At 44.8% G+C, this 16685-nt stretch overlaps 1 protein-coding gene across 3 annotated transcripts in view; it reads left to right on the forward strand.

Annotated features, from left to right (window-relative positions):
* The first annotated feature begins 594 nt into the window (after positions 1–594).
* The window catches only part of CFAP299 (cilia and flagella associated protein 299), a 398009-nt gene continuing 381918 nt past the window's right edge, over positions 595–16685 (forward strand). Inside the window, exons 1-2 of one of the 3 annotated variants that reach the window (XM_043513215.1) lie at positions 596–897; positions 4435–4543. Coding sequence is in view for 1 of the 3 variants with exons in the window: in XM_038401014.2 (XP_038256942.1) it covers positions 13640–13759 (120 nt within the window). In the remaining 2 variants the exon portion in view is untranslated. Of the gene's footprint in view, positions 898–4434; positions 4544–13621; positions 13760–16685 lie in introns of those variants that run through there. The other 2 variants (XM_043513216.1, XM_038401014.2) reach the window with 2 other exon arrangements.

Consider the following 16685-nt stretch of genomic DNA (forward strand, 5'->3'; position numbering starts at 1 on the left):
GTGACTCAAATATTTACAGATTTACCATCATACTGTCCTTGTGAGGTTGGCAAATCAGTAGCTGAGGCACACAGGAATTAAGCCCCAGATCCTCAAAGGGAACTCCCCTTTACATCAGTGGGAGTTAGGTGTCTAAATACCTTTGAGGATCTCGGCCTGGAACCTGCCCAAAGTCACATAGTAAGTCTGTGCAGAGCTAGGAATTTAACTCCAATCTCCTGAAACCCAAGACCAGTGCCTTTGCCACCAGACCATCCTCCTTCCCATTGCCTCAATGTGCAAATAGAAATAGTAATATTTAGTGGGTCTGTGATTGGGTAGTCATGTCCCTTAAGAGGCTACCTGTTTGTGCGGTGTTAGTTCATTGGTTTTGTTTTAGGAGGCGGAATGGGTGTGTATGTGCTTCTACTCTCTTCCCTCAGGGGTTAGTTTATAGGTTTGGGTGATTACAGCCCCATCTACGCACACCTGAGAAACAAGTATTGTTATCAAGGGCCAGCGATGGCTGCAGCAGGTTAGCCTGTTAAGGCAACAGGAAATAGTATAAATGGGATAAGGTGTAAAACAGAAAGTCAGTAAGGAGAGGGGGATTAATCAATAAGTGCTGATTTAGCTAATCAAGCTGCTAATACTGATAGCGATAGCTTCTGAGATGTATGTTTGTTGGCTGGTTGTTTATGGTTCTGCTTGCCCCCTGCTATGTTACAGACTGTTCCACTTGGTAAAGGACCTTTAGTTTTCTTTACCTGACATGCACCAATGTAATAAGCCAGCTGGTCTGTTCAAAGTGGAAGGAAGAAATGATGTGATGTTATTTTAAGCTCCACCCAAAAACTGTTGCAAGGACTGGAGCTTCCACTATTCCCCTAGTGAGCTGTGTCTTCTTTGCATTTGCAGGTATTGCATCCCTTATAGTTCAAAAACCCAATAATGTTGTGAAATGTTATCAAGCTTAAATATCAATTACAGAATAGATAGTTGCACACTTGGATTATGAAACTGAGTGTTTGTTTCTCTACAAAAGACTCCATCTCTTTGCAAATAGGGAAATGTTCTGAGTTTAGTATCCTGGGAAAGTGTTTATTGGGGGAAAAAACAGGTACTAGGGCAATGTAGTAAATAGTATCTTGTTTCACTCTAAAGTCTGATAGCAGCTTTAGCCAACGTTTTAGGGAAGAATATAGCACTCATCACACACGATATTCTAGCCCCTGCAGCTTGTATAAAGAGTAACTCTGGATAAGGCTGAAGAGTTCATTTGCTGGATACTTTATTTTATGTTCAAGAGGTTCAGAATTAGTATAAATGTCTTTTAATTGTGTAAAGAAATGTGTCTGTAGCTGAGCTGGGATGTGTGCTCTGGCATCATCTGCAGCTCTCCTTCCTCCCTAGCCACTGTTATGGAAGTCTGTAGGGAAAGGAAACCTCAGGGCACATACAGCAATGAAGGTATCTTTCCTTATGATTGAGATCGTGGGTGTTATGGGGGGGGGTCTCCCTCGGAGTGGAGGAGCTAATGGTACAGGACTAATGTTGTCTCTGGCCAGCAGAATGGAGTTAAAGGTGTTAATGTGCCCCTGTATAAGGAAAATGGTTATGGGTAAAAAACCTCAACCTCCTCTTCTAATGTAGAAAAATGCCAAGTGCCTGTGTTGCCCATGTTAGACCTGGGGTCTAGAGGCTTCACTGGGAATCCAACCCTGCTCTCTTGTATGTTAATAATACAGACTGCCTACTATAAAACCCCCAAAGAAAGTCTCGTACTCTTTAATTTCTTATTTTTCATGTTAAATTACTTCTGGGCACACTGGGAAGGATTATAGTAAACTTTCGCCAGATTTATCTGGGAAAAGCAGAATAGTGTTGACTTTACTACTAATGCTACTAATGAATTTACTACTAATGATTCCCAGTTCTAAGCTTGATGTAAAATTTGTTACTTTATGAATCAATCTTACTTCTGGTCCTCTGAGAACCTCCCCTTAAGTGCTGTAATTAAAGACTGGGTTATTATGACTGAGAGTCTGTGAGCTCAAGTTTCAGAATAGCAGCCGTGTTAGTCTGTATTCGCAAAAAGAAAAGGAGTACTTGTGGCACCTTAGAGACTAACAAATTTATTTGAGCATAAGCTTTCATGAACTACAGCTCACTTCATCGGATGTTCAAATAAATTTGTTAGTCTCTAAGGTGCCACAAGTACTCCTTTTCTTTTTGTGAGCTCAAGGAAAATCTTGAGCAAGTGGCTACATTCCACTATTAATTTGAAAACGGTCTCTTTAATCCCTTTCTAAATCAGGATCATGTAGATATGGTAGAGACCCTGGGGGGAAAATGAAACTATTTTGGTGATTGATCTCTCACTAGTTTGAGAATTTAGAAGTTTGTTTGAAGCTTTGCAAGAGGATCCCTGAAATGGTGGTAAAATCTCAGGAACAAAGTAATTGTGTTTACATGTATGAACCACTGGCTAGTCAGCAGTTTGCAGTTCAACATTTTCATGGACTTGCAAGCAATGAAATTAGTTTTTAACACACCAGTATTGTTTGCTTTTTTAAAAAAATACACAGGATTTTTTTTCTAATCAAACTTAGTTTATTTATAGCTGTAAAGGTGATTCTGTTATGTTCTATTAAGGATTGCTCAAGAAATCCTTAAGTAGTGCACATATCACGTTATCCACAGGAAGTCCTGCCAACTGTTCTCTGAATGCACAACAAATAGTCTGAGAACTGCCAGGAAAACACTTATTAACTGTCGTGTGTGTTGCCGCTTCAATGAAAAGTGGGGAATCTTCTCCGTGGTCTAGTTACAAATGTCCCAACAGATAAAGAACGTTGTGGTGGCTGGGAAGGAGTGTAGTGTATTAATTTGCAAAGCAGAAAAAGAAAAGTTTCAGTGCTTGATGTCAAGTTTGGTCCTATACAAATGGTTGGGATATTACTCTTAACTTTATGAAACCAACCTTTTTAGGAGTCGTGTGTTAATTATTTTGAGCTGTTTTGAGGAATTATTGAATTAAAATGACAGAAGAAAAGACACAAGGAGCAGACTTGAAACCCCAAAGTATAAACTACTGTTTTTGTGTATTTATTTGGGTGAAACATCTAATTATTAGTTGTATTATGCTAGCAGTCAAAAGGCCCCAACTGTGATCAGGGCACTGCTGAGGTAGGTGCTGTACATATACAAGGCAAGAGACCATTCCTATCTTAAAGAATTTACTGTCTAAATAGATGCTACTACTTTCTTCCACCCTTTGTCTTATCCCATTTTACTGATGGGAACTGAGGCACAGATTAAGAGACTTGGTCAAGGTCTCAGAGGAAGTCTGTGGTAGAGCCAGGATATAGGATTGCCACCTCTGAGGTCCAAAAAACCCAGGATATCTGGGACATGATCCTGACAGCATAAAACTAGATAGCTGGCAGTGTGCGCTGAGCACCCTTACAGATTTCCTGGAACAACTACCTCATGCAAAGGGACAATCCTGGGAAAATCTGGACTGGTGGCCAGTACCTGCATACAGAGCTTTCTGAGTTGCAATCCAAGTTCTTCAAACACACAATATCCTTTCTTTCTGTTTACTTAGACTTTCTCTCTGGAACTTTCACAACAGACATTCAACCTCCAAAATGTTGACAGTACATTATCTCTATAAAGAAAAATGCCATGTAAATAATCTAAAAAATACATTTAAAAATACAAGAAATACTCCAGTCCCATTCTCTGATGTGTATTTGTTACTCAACTACATTAAGATGTAAAGCTGTATTTGGCCACCCATTTGAAGCAAGTAAGGGCTTGTGGTGGTGGTTTTTAGCCAAGAAAGTAGAATAACATTATTTTTAATAGCATCATGGTAACTGATCAGATTTTGTGCCTGAGTAGCTAATTATGATAGTTTTTACTGCAGGCTCTATTGTAAAGGGATCCAGTCCAAAACTACAGAAGTTTTGGGTTTAGTCCATCAGTTATCAACTCATTATGGGCCCAAGGTGAACTATGCAGGTGGAAAGGTCACAAGAAGTGATGTGAAATGGAGCTGGAATTCTTCAGAGCTTTTTTTCTTCAAACAGATGTATAAAATGAACCCTTCCTTGGGCATTCCTGTGTCCATAATTTTGGGACAAATGTTCTACTTTTAAAAAGTCCAGTCTAAGCATAAGTAATGTTTTACCTCAACTTACAGCAGGTATATTTTCAGACCAAACTATTGGAATGCTGAAGAGTAGGGTATATATCATTAACTAGCATTTGACTTCTTGTATTTTCCTTGCCCCCAAACTTTCTACTTGTAAATCTAAAAACTGTGCTAATCGAATGAAGTCTGCAAGAACCTCTTTCCACAGTGTTATGAAACCAATGGGGGGAGAAACATCTAATGAGCTTCTTTATTACCTTCCATTCTGTCATTTTCATCCTGGTCTTTTTCAGATATAAAATATCAAAAGTCCCAAACAGATGAAGTGACAATAGGAAATCTGAGAGAGGGAGAGACTGCACATCTCTTACAATTCAACTATAACTACACTGATAGAAAAAGGTAATACACATGTTAATAAAAAATACAAAATTAAGCATTCATACTCCCTCTTTGTAATATAAAGCCAGTATTTTATCCAACCACTGACACTTTTCAATTAATATCCATGAGAATGTAGAGTTGGTGTTACAGGCTGCGCAAAATCTAATCTGTTAACTCCCCCTGAACTCAATGTCTCTTATCTTGAATTTCTCATTCAACTTTTACTCAGGTAAATGCTCGTTGAAATTGGTAGGAGTTTGTATAAATAAGGCCTTCAGGGCTTGGCCTAAAGGGAATCTTGTGTGCTCAGCATCTCTTGTGCTTTGATATACTGTTTAGGCATTTTAGGAAAAATAACACAAAGTAAATGTAATGGCTATGGTGGGTAAACAAGCACAGGACCCAATTCCGCAACCCCCTTAAAAATAATTTGTGACTTAAATGAGAGCACAGATGTGCATGGAATATGGGACTGGGCCCAAAGCTTTCACTCCAGTTCATATAAAGAACTACAAGCAAGCAACGCTCATGCAAACTCTGTTTTACTTACAGTGAGGTTTGCTCCTTCAGGTGTGAAGGTTCTTCCTGTGTGTAGTAAGATTTGTGGTTAAACGCTGAGCTTACCTAACAATTCGACTGAGTAAAAACAGAATAGGGGCTTCAGGATACCACTTACTTAATTTGAGTTGTGGGCTTTCAACACTTCTCATGATTCCCTGATGTTACTACTGGTAGAGTCCTAGTAAAAAGAGGAAAAGGGCCATTCAAAGGGTGCACTTTATGGGCTATATTCAAGGCTCAGGTAGTCCTCTAACTGATTTTAATAGGAGCTAGATTGTGCTTTATGTCCTTGGTTTTTCAACAGTGAAACAATACCATTCTTCAGAGATGGAGACTCTGGACACTGGGAAGTTCATCACTAAGGTTACAATTATAAGCGGGGGAGGGATAGCTCAGTGGTTTGAGCATTGGCCTGCTAAACCCAAGATTGTGAGCTCAATCCTTGAGGGGGCCATTGAGGGATCTGGGGCAAAAATTGGGGATTGGTCCTGCTTTGAGGAGGGGGTTGGTCTAGATGACCTCCTGAGGTCCCTTCCAACCCTGAGATTCTATGATTCTAAAGCAAACTCACAGCTCTATTTTACAAGCTATTTCAGATTTAAAATTGACACAATAAATTCTGTGTTGAAACCATTCCTTGCTGCAACACAATTGGGTTATTAAGCTGAATGTTGCAAATGTCTTATTGCATGCCACCCAATTAGTTTGTAAGCTGATATTTTGCGGTATTTGTCACATTAGCAAACCTATCAATGCATTGTTGGCTTCCAGATAAAGCAACCATTGCTGTACTGCCCAGGATACAGAAATAAGCCATTAGAGACCCTAAGGAAGGAGAATATATACACACTTGAGGGCTGATTCACTACTGCTCTATGGCCTGCTTGCACTAGTATAGGGGATCTCTGCACTGCCCCTGCAGAAGCCCAGGTGCAGGGGCGGTATACCGAGGTGAGCTGTGGATCAAATCAGGATTTGGCTGGAGGAAGGAGAGGGTAAAGAGTAGGAGGATGGATGGCCAAGGAAGTGTTTAGAACCTGGCAATTCTCTCTCCTGCAAGCTCTGAAGGACTGCCTTAGGCTGCATGAAACCCAACCATTCTTTGACCCTGCATCAGACCTAGGAACCAGGCTGGGACAAACTTGCCTTAGGTCCTGATCCAAAGCCTAGTCTTTCTATTGACTGCAGTGGACTTTGGCTTACGCCCTTAGGAGGCCATTCTTACTATTCTTATTCACATGTATATCCTACTGATGTCAATGAGATTATTCGCAGAACTAGGTGTTATTCATGGGAAAGGATAGCAGAATCCAGCCCGTCTAATTGAAAAAAAGAAAAAAACTTTGGTCATGGTCACATTTCATCTTGAAGCCTTCCCATTTCATCAGGCAGTGTCTGGATAAGACCCTGTCTTCCTAAAATTTCTCATTATTGCTGCTTCTCGCAGCCAGCCACCTTCTAACTACTGTCATCTGACTCTGCTCAGAGCAAGCCTGGGTGATGTGGTTGTTAAAACACCAGTGGCTGCTGGCCATCCGTCTACACCAGCTGTACAGGTGGTTAAATAGTGGAAAAATTTATAAAATAACTGCTGTGTAGATAAGTCCAGAGAATGAGGGGGCCTGGCCATACCAGAGGCAGATGAGTTTTGAGACTGCACCTTGCATAGATTGCAGGGATGTAAGGCAAAAGTCATGAAGCTCAGAGAAGCCTGGGTAGGATCCACAAAGGCACTTAAGCACCTAAATCCCAGCTTTAGTTCCATTGCAACTCACAAAACTCATGCGAAACCCTGTAGGGACCTAAGTTTTTCAGTGTAAAAATTTCCTAGGTGCCTGTCCTGCCTCCAGGCATGCTGCTTGTTGCCTCCCTCTTTAGTCCAGTGATTAGGGCATCCACCTAGAAAGTGGGAGATGCAGGCTCCAGTCCCCCTGCTCCAATCACTTTTTCATTATTTATCCACAGTGCAACAGCTTCAATATGAAGGAGCTGTGTGATGGTTCTTGGGATACCCAGGACTGACTCACCTTGTTACCCCCTGTCTGTAGGGAGACGGTGTCTTGCCTGTGGGAGCTGGGTGTTCGCTCGCTTCCCTCTCTAGCCTTTCAGCCACACAAGCACTGCCCTCTGGGTTATGGCACCCCTGTCTATGCCTTTCAGATTAACAAGAGGTGCACCCGAGTCCCCTTGAAATGTTCCTCTGTTATATCCAGCCACAGACCCTAGCTACTCTGAGATCCCTGATCCTCTGCTTAAAAAGGAGCAGTGTACCCCAATTTACTAGTTCTGTCTTAAGTCACCACCCCTGTATAACGCACAGTATGTATAAAACAAGAGAAGATTTAGTTAAGAAAGGATAGAGGTTTCAGCAGAAACTAGAGTGATGGAAACAAATGGTTACAATACAAAACAAAATAATAAAATGAGAAATGGGGTCTACTCTTATTAATAGCTACCTTTCCTATCTAATAAAGTAGATTTATTAGTTCAGTCTATTGCAGAGCTGGCTGGTTTCCCAGGAACTGGGATCCAGTCTTTCTCGAAACATTCCCGGCTCAAAGAGATGTCTCCTCTGTGAATGGATGCAGTGTGTCTTTCTCCACCCTGTGATATACTGAATGTCTTTTTTCTTTATTCACAGACAAGGCAATCCCCTGTCTTTTTTCCTTTTTTACCTCCAAGTGGTTTTGATTGATTATAATATGGCTTTAATGGTTTTCCATTTACTTTTCTATGTTGTTACAAGGGCAGACAATTGAGCAATAAACTATATAATTCACTAGCTGAGAAGGGGTGACACATACCTCTTGCTTGAATGGGCCAGACTACTGGTGACTCAGTATCCATCCAAGACAATACGACATATTTCCCATTGCATAGGGAGTCTATGCAGTGAACTCAGCTTTGTGGATTACACTGTTGTTCCTGTGATTTTTCTAGATGCCTAAAAGTTGGGCACCATGACACTCAGCACTGCAATGCCTAAGACCTTTCCATTTCTGCTGCCATCTTTGAGAGAGACTTCTAATTTATTAAAGGGTGTGTTATTTGTAGCACATGTTACATACTTCTTGTCTCTGTGAACCCTTCCTTGTCCTCTTGTCAAGATTGGAATGTCTGTGGCTTGGGAAGAGTTCCAAATCTCAGGTTTTAAAAATTGTGGACCAAAACCAAGAATACTTGTTCAAAGGAAAGCCTTGTCTGACAGTGACAGAGATCCTACAATGGGAACAGACAGTTCACTGGCACTTTAGAGCTCATTAATTCCTTTTCTGCTAGCTTTCTGTGGGTATTCTAGACTTCCACGGGCTTCTTTTCTGCACAAAGGCTTGCAGCATTCTACAATAATGGTAAGAAAAAGATCCAAGTACAGGTCATGGCAGATATCACTCAGCATACTCTTCCAGACATTCAGTGAGTAGTGCAAGAATCTTTTTATTTATATCCTTTCCATTTTTCTTTTCAAGGAAGACTTAATCAGGTTGACAATCACATTTGTTCCTTAAAGGATATGTTGGTGAAATAAATGGCAACTATACTCATTAGGCAGGGCTTCCTGAGGTTTTAAAACTCGATTGTAGTGATTACGTTGCAGAAATGCCTAAAACCTGATGAATACTAGTGCCTAACTAGTAAAGAATGTGTAAGGGGACTGTTGCCCCCTTACTAACATTCAGTGGGGGTGTTCTAGTTGCTAGCTCCCAGTACTAAAAAGGGGGAAGGGTCGATGGGGAATCAGGACCCCGAGACAGACAGTGGGGGAGAACAATGGGGAGAGGCCAATGCTCCAGGTCAGCGTGAATGACAGAGTGGGCAGGCTAATCAGGGAGTCAGGAGGCCAGGGAGGTCTGGTCTTCTGTGTGAGCTGGAATTGCCTGGGTGAGACAGAGTGGGACAGAGCTAAAGAGAAAGCAAGGGCCCAAGCTGAGCTGGGGAGCAGAGCTGTGCCAGATCCAGAGGGACCAGAAAAGCAGCCCAGAGAGAGCAGACCCTGTCCTGGGAGCAGAGCTGCAGCCCCAAACCCAGAGGCACAGCCAAGAGAGAGCAGACTTGCCCTGGGAGGAGAGCTGCAGCAACCAGAGGGGCCAGAAAAGCAGCCCATGAAACAGGTCAGTGCTGGGAGCAGAGTCAAAGAAGTAGAGCAGACCTGTCCTGGGAGTGGAGCTGTAGCAACCAGAGCCAGAGGGGCCAAAGAAGCAGCCCAGGGAGCTGGAGGCAGAGCAGCAGCAGTGCAGAGACAGAGTGGTGGAGCTAGGGCTGGAGCAGTCTGAAACTGGGTGCGGTGAGCAGCCAGGGAGACCCTGGGCAGCAGGCCCAGCACAGGGAGACGCCTCAGCCAAGAGGCTCTGCAGGCCAGGCTTGGATCATAACCCCGACAGGGCGGGGGTGACACTGGGAAGAAGGGTCCTACCACTTAGAGCCTGAGAGTGTGTGGCCACCACCAGAGCAAGTGTCCAACCCACAGCATCCCTACAGCACAGCCAGGCCTGAGAAGGCGGCCTAGGACTTACAGGGAACAGATTGTGAACTGCCCTGACGTTCCAGAGACACTGTTTGTGATGTTCCCTGCCACAGAGCAGGTTGATGTGTTTCCTTTAACCTTTCCCATTTTTCCTTATTCTTTTTTAAAATTAATTGTTGATTAAATAACTTGTATTTGTTTCAGCTTGTATGTAATGGTTAGTGGGTCAGAGAAGTGCCCAGTGCAGAGAGAGTACCCCGGATGGAGACACCCTAGCCCCTGTCCTAGGTGACCACAGCAGGGTTGGGGGTCGAGCCCCCAGGAATCCTGGGCGCAGCCTTGTTGGGGTTACAAGGACTCTGCCAGACAGGAGAGTGGAAGGGGAGCTCTCAAGGGCAGGGAGGCCACTGGGTAAAGGAAGTGGGATCGAGGACTCAGATCCTTTCACTAGCCCACTTCACCAGGGTAGTGCAGAAGCCAGGAAAGTTCCCCACCAGAGCGGGACTATTCCCCCGCTTACAAATGCAACCTTTTTTCCCCATAAAGGAACAGTTCCATCCACAATCTCTTTAACTATCAGGAATTAAAATTTCTGACAAATTACTTTACAAATTTATGTGAAGCATCTCTTCTTGCATATAAAGACCCTCCCCTCTGATTGCTACTTCACCTGTAATAGCACCTTTTGCATCACACCCTTGGCTGGTGTAAATCAATATAGGTCCACTGAAGCTGGTTGAGGACCTAACTGTACTTTCAGTGATCAACCAACAGGAATTCTTACTACACTCTGAAAATAGGCTAGGATTACCTCCTTTTTTTTTTTTTTTTACACAAGTCCTCTGAGTTGCAGAGGGTGTAAGTGACTTATTTAAGGCACACGGCAAATCTCCATCTTTGTAACCAAAATATTCATGCTTGAATGGCTAATATTAAGTACTTACATAGTGTGTGTTTTTTGTTTTAACTACCTGTACACTTACAGCATGGGGTAAAAGGTGCTGGGGCCTATGAAGTTCTCCCTGGGAGCCATTGGACATTTAAGATGGAGGTATTTGATAAGTGTCTTGATTTAAGAACCCAAGGACAAAACACTGCCTCTTTAATTGGTTTCCTTTCATAGTTGGAATGGATTCATATTCTGCATCAAAAGGCTGCAGCAGTATTTTTACCTCTCAGTAGTCCTAGTGACAATATAAAGTTGAAAACATTAAAAAAAAAAAATCTGTATAGCCCTCCAGCAAAGAGTGAAAAGAAAAAGCCATCAGCAGTAGCTGGTGCACTTATTATTAATGGAGCAGCCAATGTACAATTCCTCTAAAAATTGAACTACCTGTTACTAATAACATAGTAGATAACAAAACATGTAAGGCTATCTTTTACCATATGCAGTCAGAGTCTCTTTCATGTCCCTCATCTTAGACAATGAATCCACACTAGCTAATGTCATATTTTGCTTGCTAGTTTCCCCATCTGGTTTTCATGCATTAGAATAATATTGCTGAGGATTCCTAGAGGAGTGTCAAATGTATTGATAACATTATGAAGACCATTCTCTTCATATAAAGCTTCATAACTATTTATAGGGTGTTTAATCTACTTTGGGACCTTTAAACTGCTTGACACTGTCCCTTTCATTGAGCATCATAGATGGGAGAACTGATAAGACTCTGAGTCCATTCCTTGCTTTCTCGAGTGCTGTGCAGTGCACTGTTTCGAGCACTCATCATTATTTGATGACCACCCGTAAAAAGTTCTCATTTCTAGAAATCCACAAGCTTGCACCACAGTAAGGTGATTCACGGGAAACTTGCGCTGTTCTTTTTTAATCAAATGGTCAATAAAATGTATTTTGATGGATTAGATAACTCTTTCTCTGGGTAACCTTAGTGCTGCTAAAAAAGAGCTTGTCTTCCTTCTCATCGTTTTATGTCAACCATCAGCTTCGTCCACCTCAAGATGATTGCTCCCATTAAGTTTTTCAGCTCTGGTACGCAGGGCTTTACCAGCATCTGTCTGACTAGTGCAGCATCTAAATCTTGGCTTTCTAAAACAAAGTATTCAGTTCTGTCAATTTAAAAGTGTAATGACCTCGCACATCCAGCAAAATTTACTCTAAACACATCTCAGCGACTCTTATCTTGGAGCTATCTTTGCTTGGCCAAGGTGGCTGCTGCAAGGGATTAGAGACTGTTTGGAGTCTTCCCTTTTCTCTTCCCCAGAAAGAAGCAGTTTAGGAATTGTCAGTGTTTATACAAGGAAAAACCTGCTGCTGGCTCATAAAGCTTTCCAGTCAGCCAGAGGTAGTTGCTTATGGGTACCATCTTGAATTTCCTTCATAGTCCTTGGGATATGTTTGAAGACTCGGATGCTTTGGGACAAAGTGTGCTGTTATACCTGTTTCAATTCAAAATAGTTTGTTTGCTTCAGTGGATTTATACTTAGAGTTTAGCTTGTGTTTACAGGCTTTGCTGAACTGGGGCCTAAGTAAGGGCATGCTTTACTTTTAATGTAAAAGATTCTGTTTAATGAGGCAGTTTCAGTCAGAGAAGAAAGAAGATGCATATATTTTAAAGACAGAACAGACTACGATGATGATCTATTCTGACCACCTGCATAAAGCTGGTTGGGGAATCATTTTGACAACATTTTTTTGTCAGAAAATACCAATGAATCAAACCTGAAACTTTCCTGTGAAGGGGCAGTTTTGATGAAACTTTCATCAGGAAGGTTTCTGAGGCTCCAGGATGGAATTTCTAGAAACACCAATGGTTTTGGCCCTCATCTGGGATGCGGAAGTTATGGGGAACTGTGCTCTGCCTATTTCTGAGGGAACTTGAGCCTAGCTCTTCAACATTGCAGGTGAGCACTCTAACCACTGGGCTTTGGGGTATTCTGGTGTGAGACTCCTTTATTTGTTTGTTGGAGCTGTTCCACTTTGTATTAATTAAATATTTGTCAGGCCAAAGGAGATTGACTCTATGGCCCAGTAGCGAGCTCACTTAGCTGAGATGTTGGAGACCCAGGTTCCAGTCCCTACTCCACTGAATGTTTTATGTAATTATTTCTACAAAATCAGACAACTCCACCGGAGACAGCCAGAGAACCCATCCTAGAATTAGCCAACATCCAGGTGGTTAGGACACTTGCTTGGGATATTCTCCCGTTTCCTTCATCCCAGGGGAGTGTTCTAAGCACTCAGGCTATTGTGGGGTGGATCCTCTCCGTTTTTGTTTTGTGTTGTGAAAAACTTCAAAAGGTCTTAGTTTCATACCAACCTGATAGGGAGACTCTTCCTGCTCCTTTGTCAGATCCTGTGCCCACGGCAGGCAATAGCAAAGTTCCTATCTATTTCAGTGGTGAAGGATCAAGCCCCTGTTGTAGTAGACACTTGCTGAGTGGGATGATGCATGCTTTCTCAGAACCAGCTGTTCAACATATGATATAAAACACATGGTGATCTCAGTGGCATAACGAATCTGAAATCCATGTTCCAAATTCTTATTTCATAAGGGTCAGAAAACTAGTGGAGTGGAGTAGCCGGGTTTGATACTTTTTGGTTTCGTTTTGGACAAAGCGGCCGAGGGCTAATATTTAGGCCACTTGTTTGAATAACTACATGGTGATGAGTGACGGCTGTCCAATTGTGCATGTTGCTCAAAGAGAGTCCAAACACTGGCTTAGTCCTGGGGCGAGGGGGGCTTTCGGCTGACTTTTGGGACTCCCAGCACTACCCCAAAGGGTGATCACTATGCATACGCACCCATTCCTGTTTACACAGATGCCCAAAGACATAGGCAAGCCCTACAGAGCAGTATAGCCCGGGCTTAATTTGCAATGAAAGAGATGCTAGGGCTCAAGCAATTATTTTCACTTTCCGAACGGCCCCAGCAAGCCCCGAGGTGCCAGGGCTCAACTCAAGCACTGAGCGCGGGTTTTTCCCTGCTCCGAGCGTGCCCCAGGGCGGCGGGCGCGGGCCGCGCGCGCACCCAACAGGCGCCGGGGGCCCCCTAGCCGCGCAAGGCGGCGGGGCGTCTTCGCCCGGGGGGCGGGGCTTACTGCCGGGGGGCGGGGCCTGGCCGGTTGCTAGGATGGCGGCGCTGGAGGCGGCCGAGGCGGGGGCCGCCCTGGATCACGTCGTCGCCCAGTTCAGCAGCTACGGCGGCTACCTGGATTCGCAGCTCACCGCGCAGGACCTGTTCTACCTGGAGGTGGGCGGAGGGCAGGGGGCGCGGCCCGAGACTGCGCGGGCCTGGCACAGCGCCGCGCCCGGCTCCGGCAACCCGGATCGGATCAGCCCGCCCGCCAGACCCCCGTGCTGCCCTTCCCCCCAGGCAACCTCTTCCCCCCCCCCCCGTGCAGTCCTTTCCCCCCGGTGCCGCCCCCCCCGGCGACCCCTCCCCGGGCAGCCCTTTCCCCCCGCTGCCGCCCCTCCCCCGGGCGACCCCTCCCCCGGGCAGCCCTTTCCCCCCGCTGCCGCCCCTCCCCCGGGCGACCCCTCCCCCGGGCAGCCCTTTCCCCCCGCTGCCGCCCCCCCCGGGAGACCCCTCCCCCGGGCAGCCCTTTCCCCCCGCTGCCGCCCCCCCCGGGAGACCCCTCCCCCGGGCAGCCCTTTCCCCCCGCTGCCGCCCTCCCCCGGGCGACCCCTCCGCCCCGGGCAGCCCTTTCCCCCCGCTGCCGCCCCCCCGGGCGACCCCTCTGCCCCGGGCAGCCCTTTTCCCCCGCTGCCGCCCCCCCCCGGGCGACCCCTCCCCCGGGCAGCCCTTTCCCCCCGCTGCCGCCCCCCCCGGGCGACCCCTCCGCCCCGGGCAGCCCTTTCCCCCCCGCTGCCGCCCCCCCCGGGCAAGCCCCCCCGCCCCGGGCAGCCCTTTCCCCCTGTTGCCGGCAGCCCTTTTCCCCCCCAGGGCAACCCCCCCGTGCAGCCCTTTTCCCCCCTGTTGCTGCTCCCCAGGGCAACCTCTCCTGTGCTGCTCTTCCCCCCAGTGCTGCCCCCCAGGGCAGCCCCCAGGCAACTCCCTGTGCAGCCCTTCTTGCCGTGCCTTCCCCTAGGTAACCCTCCATGCAGCCTTTCCTCCAGTGCAACCCCCCATACAACATTTCTCTTAGTGCAGCCTCCAAGGCAACCCGCATGCAGCCCTTCCCCCAATGCATGTTGTCCCCCCATACAGCCCTTCTTCTAGAACTGCCCCCATCCAACCCTCCGTACAGCCCTCACCCATCACCCCTTCCCCCTGTGCAATTATTTTTAATCAAATGTTTCCCCTCAGTATTTGCATCACTAGTTAGGGTTTCCAAGGCCCTGAATGTGAAATTGACTATAAACAAAAGTGAAACTGAGTCTCCCCCTTCCCCCCACTGAGATGTGATGTATAAACAAGAACATATAATAATGAGGTATAAACTGGATAGCTACAATTCATTCACTCCCTAATCTGTGGTGGTACTATTGACAAGTACAGAAATTTGTGACTTCAACATGTTCCTTTACATTTTAGAAATTGTTGCTTGTTCACAGAGATTGAATTTTATTTGAAGTTTACTTTCAGTTATTTCTAATATATTTATTCCAGGCATCTGACTATGCCATATCGGCCTATGGGAATTCTGTTGTTGGCCATGTGTTGGCCATGTTGCTGGGGGTGTATCGTTCCTAGGGTATTAGAGAGACAAGGTAGGTGAGGTAATAACTTTTACTGGACCAACTTCTGTTGGCGACGGAGACAAGCTTTTGAGCTTATACAGAGCTCTTCTGGACCAGACCTGAAGAAGAGCTCTGTTTAAACTCAAAAGCTTGTCTCTCTTGCCAACAAAAGTTTGTCGAATAAAAGATATTGCCTTACTCACCTTGTTTCTCTATGGAAATTCTACAAATACATAATTTAATAATGGGCTTCAAATTTGGTGGGCTGGAGGGAATTACTGGTTATTCGGATAATTAAATAGTGAAGCAATTTTTCCTCTTAGTTTCATGCTTATCATTAATTTTAATTAAGCCTACTAAGGAACAAGTATGGGCCTGATTCTGTGCGGTGGACGTTAATGGCAAAACTCCCATGACTTCAGTGGTGAGAAATCAGGGACTGTGTTCAGCCATTGCTCCTGCATCCCTCTGAAATTGCTGGAGATGTTGGATGTCTTCCTGAGAACTGTAATAAAACATGGGGAATAATTTGTATTAAAAATGTATTTCACAAACCTCACCACAATGCGTATCATCTCCGCTGATGTATTTCTTTCCTTTTTATTCTCTGCCATGTTTATTATTGTTATCTTTCTTGGCCTCCTTTTCCATTTTCTTTCTTTCTCCTTTTAGTCTGTTTTTTTCCCCCCACCACCTTTCTCCTTGTGGAAAACTTAATCTTCTTTTTATATGTCACAGCAGCATCCCTTCCTTTTGCATTATGTTCTCTTGCATTTCCCTTCTTTATTTTCCTCTACTCTATTTTTTTTCTCCTGTTTTCACTGCATGCTCCGCTCTCTCCATTTGTTCATTCTTCCCTACCTTCTCCCACGCTTACTCTCCAAAACTATTGAGTGCTTAGTACCCTGATGCTGAGTTGGAGAAGGATGGTACAGTGGCTAAGACACTAGTCTAGGAGGTGTTGGTTCAATTCTAGCTTCCTAGCTTATCAATTCCTAGCTTATCTTGGGCAAGTCACTTAGCTTTTCTGTGCTCCATTACTCGTCTGCAAATGGCAGTGGTAGCACTTCCCTACCTCACAGAGGTGTTATGAGGATAAATACATTAAAAGATTGAGGCGCTGAGATAATATGGTAATGTGGGCCCTATAAGTACCATAGATAGCCAGGGACAAGGTCAAAACATATGGGTTTGGGAGAGTTGCATAAGGTAGAGGGAAGTAACTTCATGGTAGAATCAAGAATGGGGAGGACATGGTCTAGGAGCCAAAATGGAAGAGCAGATGGGAGAATTAACAGCAAATGACAGCTGAAGAGTAGTGAAATGTGCTAGAAATAAGATGGAAGGTTAAGAATTAGGTAAATTCAGCTGGAACCAGGGAGTTAATAGCTCCACTGGGAAGCTAATTTTCAAAAACAGATGCATTGCAAAATTAATACATCTACCCTGTAGCTCCTCCCCAGTAAATATATCAAACCCTTGACTGAGATACAAAG

The sequence above is a fragment of the Dermochelys coriacea genome, chromosome 4, assembly GCF_009764565.3.
Source record: "Dermochelys coriacea isolate rDerCor1 chromosome 4, rDerCor1.pri.v4, whole genome shotgun sequence".
Taxonomy (NCBI): Eukaryota; Metazoa; Chordata; order Testudines; family Dermochelyidae; genus Dermochelys; species Dermochelys coriacea.